The sequence below is a fragment of the Excalfactoria chinensis genome, chromosome 2, assembly GCF_039878825.1.
Source record: "Excalfactoria chinensis isolate bCotChi1 chromosome 2, bCotChi1.hap2, whole genome shotgun sequence".
NCBI classification, from domain to species: domain Eukaryota; kingdom Metazoa; phylum Chordata; class Aves; order Galliformes; family Phasianidae; genus Excalfactoria; species Excalfactoria chinensis.
In genome coordinates, this window is record NC_092826.1 from 89,935,738 (window position 1) to 89,942,063 (window position 6,326).

The 6,326-nt window shown below is 38.3% G+C and overlaps 1 protein-coding gene across 2 annotated transcripts in view; it reads left to right on the forward strand.

The window, feature by feature from the left end:
- ICE1 (interactor of little elongation complex ELL subunit 1) overlaps window positions 1–6,048 on the forward strand; it is a 36,938-nt gene extending 30,890 nt beyond the window's left edge. For both annotated transcript variants that reach the window (XM_072329954.1, XM_072329955.1), the window contains 4 exons: window positions 1,832–2,022; window positions 3,556–3,662; window positions 4,300–4,398; window positions 5,183–6,048. In XM_072329954.1, coding sequence (XP_072186055.1) covers window positions 1,832–2,022; window positions 3,556–3,662; window positions 4,300–4,398; window positions 5,183–5,364 — 579 coding nt within the window. In that variant the 3' untranslated portion in view covers window positions 5,365–6,048. The remainder of the gene's footprint in view (window positions 1–1,831; window positions 2,023–3,555; window positions 3,663–4,299; window positions 4,399–5,182) is intronic.
- Window positions 6,049–6,326: the final 278 nt, after the last annotated feature.

Below are 6,326 nucleotides of genomic sequence, written 5' to 3' on the forward strand. Positions count from 1 at the left end.
TCCCTGGAACCATTAATTCTGTATACTCTCACTACGTACTTCATTGCTTGGAGCTCCATAAAATATGAGAGCTGCTGCAACTGGGGAGAACAATCTCATGAGCTTCTACTGATGAGAGCTAATCACATCAACCTTTCTGCAAGGTTGTTTTTTCCTAGATGGAAATACAGGGGGAAATTTTCATTGGTTCACGGTTGACAGTGTGTTATAAAAAATCACATACATAACAATCACATGCTTTGAGACAAGCTGGAAGGGAAGAAGACCAACTTGGCAGAACTTGGAGCTTTCTTTGAGAACTAAAGGGGGAAAAGAAAGTTTACCACTTTTGGAAGAAGGGTTAGGCAACTCAGGAAGAGTACAAGGATATTGCTATAATGATTAGAAAGGTAAAAGCCTGGCTAGAACTAGGCTGTCCATCACTGTAAAAGAGAGCAAAAACTGTTACGAATAAGTGAATAGCAATAGAAGGGCCAAGGAGAATCTCCATCCTTTATTGGATGCGACAGGGAACATCACTATTCATTGATACTTACTGAATGTTTATGGAAGCCAAACAGTTAGCACAGTGAGATGGTGGATGATGCCTTTCAGCAATAATGACAGCAACAGTGAGTCATCTACGTGAATGCAGATTTTTATGAGTATTGCAAACAGGTTTTGGTCGTTGCTGGTGAAAATGCATAGCTAATGGTGGTGACGATGTTGGAAGAACAGTGTTTTGTTGCTGAGAACTTGCTCCATCAAACTGTAGCATTGTGCTCTTTGTATCTGTTGTACTTTCTATGGCACTAAATAGAAGGCACTACTTTCAGAGTCACTTATGTACGTGAAGGGAAGCTGTAGTGAAATGAGGGTGAGAGGTAATGGCCTCAAGCTGTGCTGTGGAGATTCAAGGGATGTTAGTTCAAATTTCTCTGAAAGACTGGTCAAGCATTGGAAGAGGCTGCCCATGAAAGTGGTGGAGTCACTGTCCCTGGAAATGTTCAAGAAAAGTGTAGATATGGCACTTAAAGATGTGGTGTAATGGGCATGGTGGTGTTGGTTGGATGATTGGACTTGATCATTTTAGAGGTCTTCTCCAGCCTTCTGTAATTTTATGATCTCAGTAATAAAATGACCCTATGTATGACAGAAAAGCTTGTATAGCATAGAGATTTTGTTCCCAGTTGAAGTACACCAATTTTAGTGACATTGCAGAATACCCCCATTTGTATGATCTTATGCACTAAGAAATTAAGCAGCCAGTATGTTCATGTTATGTGCCTAGATGTTTTGTCTTATTTCTTAAGGTTTTCAAAGGATCTTTGTCTTTAAATTTCCTTACCCTAGCTTTTTAATTAGCAGATTAATTTTACATGATGTATTTTCAGTCATTATTACTTCAGATATTGAAAGTACTTGCTTTGAAATTAAACCCTAATGAAAAATAATCAGTAACAAATTTCAGCATCATATTTATTTATTTTTTTCCTAAATCTCGAAGTGAGCATGGCTGGTGTAATCTTACACTGGACAAGGCCTCTTCTCACCTTAAGGTGTTGTCAGGAGAAATAAAAATGTCCTAATTGTGGAAGCAGAGGGAAGAGAATGCTTTGTGGTCATGTTTGTTTACTATGCTCTTATTAAAAGCATCAAGAAGAATACTGAAAACTAGAAGATACTAGTTCGGTGTATTTTTGTTTGTGTTAACTGAAGCTCAAAAGTTGAATTTCTGGTGTGAGATGTCTCCATTGGTTTCTGTACATAGTCAGAATCTATTATTTGTAAAGAGTATGGTTCTGGGTTTTAACTTTTCATGCATTAAGGTAATAAACTTCTGCAATTCCAGGGTTCATCTTTAGATGCTGGTGTTATGGTCTCAAACCTGCTTTTAGAAATGCAGTCATGTCCAAAGGTAGAATTTCAGCTGAATGAGCAGTATGGAGAAGATCTGAGTGAAGATGCTTGGCAGTACATATTTGCTATTGATTTACTTTGCTCTCACCTTAAATGGGATTGGACACATGACAGTGTTATAAGGTATTGTGGCAAGCAGTTTGTTGAAGTATTTTTACCTGTTTTTTTTTTTGTTGTTGTTTGGTTGGTGGGTTTTTGTTCGTTTTTGTTTTTTGGTTGTGTTTTTAACCTTTTTTTTTTTTTTTTTTTCCCAAAACAAGCATTAGATCCTGTTTGTAACATATTGTTTCAGTGATATAAGAAACTTGTATAATATCTTGACATTTGAAAGTAGTGTGGTGTACAACTCATATATAAATACAGATGTAAAAAGTCAGTGCAGTAGCCTCACGACTTTATGTAGAGATGCAGAATGTTGCAAGGAAATAGTAGACAGGCAGAGTTAATGCTCTGAACAGGAATGATTCCTTCAGGAAGTTAACTTATATTATACTATTTGGGTTTAAAACTTTCTTTACGTTACTGAGATTTGTAGAAGCTTGGAGCATAGATCTCCCTTGAAGATGAAGTGACTTTGGGAGGTCCTGGGGGTCCTGGTGGATGAGAAGCTGGACCTGAGCCAGAAGTGCATGCTTGCAGCCCAGAAGGCCAATTGTGTTCTGGGCTGCATTAAAAAAGGGGTGGCCAGCAGGGAGAGGGAGGTCCCCTTCTACTCAGCTCTTGTGATGCCCCATCTGGAGTACTGCATCCAGGCCTGGGGCCCTCAGCACAAGAAAGATGCAGAGCTCTAGGAACAAGTCCAGAGGAGGACCACTAAGATGATCAGAGGGCTGGAGTACCTCTCCCATAGGGAGAAAGTTGAGAGAACTGGGCTTGTTTAGCTTGGAGAGGAAAAGGCTTTGGGGAGATCTCATTGCTGCCTTCCAATACTTGAAGGGAGCATAACAACAGGAGGGGATGTGACAGTTTACATGGGAGGATAGTGACAGAGCAAGGGGGAATGTTTTTGAAATAAGACAGGGGAGGTTTAAGTTAGATATTAGAATCATAGAATCATCGTGGTTGGAAAAGACTTCTGAGATCACCCAGTCCAACCATACACTTATCACCAATGTTTCCCACTAAACCATGTCCCTCAATACAACATCAAAACATTTCTTGAATGCGGCTTAGTAGTGATGGCTTTGCTGCCTTTTTGTCTGTTTTGCCTCTGTCTCACTCTTCCATGGACACAGAGAAACATGCTTTCCAGGAGATGGGAAATTAAAGTGGCACAGAATAAAGTTGTCTAGAGATGGGCTTTACTCTTCCCCTCACTCTGCTCTCTAGGAAATTTTTTCCACACAGAGGGTGGTGATGCGCTGGAACAGGTTTCCCAAGGAGGCTGTGGATACCCAACCCCTGGATGCATTCAAGGCCAGGCTGGATGTGGATCTGGGCAGCCTGATCTGGTGGTTGGTGACCCTGCACATAGCAGGGGGTTGAGACCAGGTGATCTTTGAGGTCCTTTTCAATCCAGGTCATTCTATGATTCTGTGAATTAAAGATATAAATGGAGTTAGGGAAATCCACAGTAAGCAGAAGAATCATTTGTTGTTATATAAATATGACCCCCTTATGCAATATCAAATTTTCAAATCAGTTCCTCTTTCACAGCAAAGTGCTTTGGCCTTCTATGGATAAATGGATAAAGAAGAGAAAAGACCATGAAACTGCACAATCTGTTCCTGATAGTATTGTAGCATTGACGCTCAGGCTAATTGGTAAGTAATCTAAATTTTTGTTTGAACTTCTGCTTAATGTATGTCCTTGAAAAATATATCAGTTCAGCATGGAAAGTATTTTGAGGTATTTTTGCATTTTCCTGGATTTTTTAAAAAATTTCCTTCAAAAGTTTTCATCTTAGGAGACAAGTTGTTACAATCCTATCTGGATATTTTCTGTTTGTCAGCCTGTGAAAAGCATGTACTTTGGTTCTGAGAGATGTTACTATGATTTCATGATAGTAAATATCATATAAATACATGTTTTATGTATTTGAAATAAAAACATATCCTTGGTAGCTATATGTTTTTATAACAAAGTATACAAAATAAGGCTTTACCACTTGCTAAGTTAAATTCCTTAATTTGCTCTTAATTTGCTCTTGTATCCAGCTCTCTGGATGGCATTCGGTGTAAACAGATGAACTTTGGTTTCCAGTAGATGTTTTTAGTTACATAATTTTTAACAGAAGTTGCATTCTTCGAGAGTTTTATTCTGTCCAACTGCATGAAAAATACCTCAGGATCTGTAGTCAGAAGAGGATTAGGACAACTGCTGTTTCCAAGACAGATGCAATAACAAGAGGGAGGTTCTTGGTTTTTTATTTTGTTGGGGGTTTTTTGTTTTTTTTTTCAGGTCGATTGGGACAAATAGGTTTGAAGGAAGGATATCTTTCTGCTGTGAAGAATATTAGTTCTGTAATTGGACTCTTTGTACGGCATGCAAAAGAGGAAGGTAATGTCTGTTCAGAAGAACTTTAATATAAAATCTGCAAGAAACAGAAATGAGCACAAATTAGAACATTCATGCCAAAACAGCCTGCTTGTACAGTTTTATGTTAGTAAGGTACAAACAGGTTTCAGTTTGTGTCCTCGGCTCTTCCAAAGATAATGAAGCCTGGTTATTAGTATTTTTTTCAGTCAGGGAGCTACTCAGAGGTATTTTCAGACAACTTGAAATTATCCAACGTACCAGCTGATTCATTTTGATGCAAGCAAGAATAGTTAGTTTGCTACTTGAGCAGCTCATATGGTTCTAAATTCTTGACTGAGACAAAGTGAGGCAGGAAGAGCATCAGAGATGTGCAGTACTGTTATTCTCAATATTAAGTTCATTTTGCTGTGAAACATTCACTGCTGTGAGGGAATTATTTGACCTACAGCTTCTCTCTTGAGTCTCAGGCTTTTCCACATAAGTGGATGGACACATCTGTAAGTGTCTTTTTCTGTCTCTGTGTAAATCTGTTTGTTTTCATAGAGTTTGATCACCCTGAACTAGAGTACAATTACTGGATGCTCAAATCCTTTGTGTCCATTGAATGCTAAAAACCCAGTGAATTCAGAGAAATGGAAAATGCAAGTATAAAATGAGATGCTAAGGAATTTTTGTGCAGATCGTCTTCTTGCTTCTTGCAGGCTGTAGACATCTCAACTGTTAATGTTTTTATTCCAGTTTTTGAACTAACAGTTTCCCTGCATATTCAAGTTGATAGAAGCTAATTTGTGTTAACTCTTTGCAGATGTTCCATGGGGTGTGCAGCTGGCAGCCATATATTCACTGTGTGACTTGGGTTCAAGCAATCCAGTGGGTATTGTTGGGGTCATCCATGCTTGGAGAGCAACAGTTCTTAACAGCGTCCCTTCTGCAGTCACAAGTGGCTTAGCTGAAGTCAGTTCTTTGTGTAAAATGGATCTACACTAAAACAGTTAAATGGTCCTGTCTGAAGACATGAAGTGCCTTACTTTGCAAAGCAGAAATTCTTTCCAGTTAAGAACAATACGAAGTGGTATCTTCTTCTTAACAGAATGTCTGATCACACAAAGCAAACTCAGCTGTTTTATTTGGCTTTTTTGCTTGAGGGCAGAGTTTTAAAAGAAATAAAAAGGCCTGCATAACTCATCAGTGATCTTGAAAGCTAGTATGGTTTTGATTTCCAAGACACTTCTGATTTAATGTCAATAATAATCAGAAGATATTTCAATTTGGAGCATGGGCATTTCATTACAGCAGAAGATTGAGCTTGGCTGAAACTCGGCTCTATTGTTTTGTAGTATATTTGTAAAGAAGCTGTTCAGATAGCAGAATTTTGGCCAGATTCTGCTTTATTTTCCTTGAGTAACTTCATCAACTTAATATTAAATACTTGTGTAAAGGAGGTAGAACTTGTGTTACAGTCATTTATAGAGTAACAGAGGTATGAAATCTCTGAACTTGTATATATGGTATATTCTGATAATGTGTTTTTTACATTTGATATTGTTCCACTTGGGGAATTTTGTGAATGTAAATAGAAAGTTGGTTCAGAAGAAGTTTAAACTTCTAATGATAGCTTCACTACACCCTGCATTTTTATATCTTCCATAATAAAAGAAGCAAACACTGTTATGTTCTTGTTGGTCTTTTCAAATAATGCACTGGGGATGAACTGTTGTTTCTAGTTTAAATAAGTACTAATTTGAGCAGAACAGTTTTCAGTGGGGTTGTTTGCAGTCAATTCAGTATCTTTCAGTTGCAGCATTTCAATTTCTTCTGGATCTCAAAAGTCTTTTTGGCACCTGAGGATCAGCTTCTGTTTATTGGTCCCATAAACAGTCTCCCAGCTGCTCCGTGAGCCACATGCTCCCACCTTTTTTTCTGGATGTTCTGCCTTAGCAGACAGAACC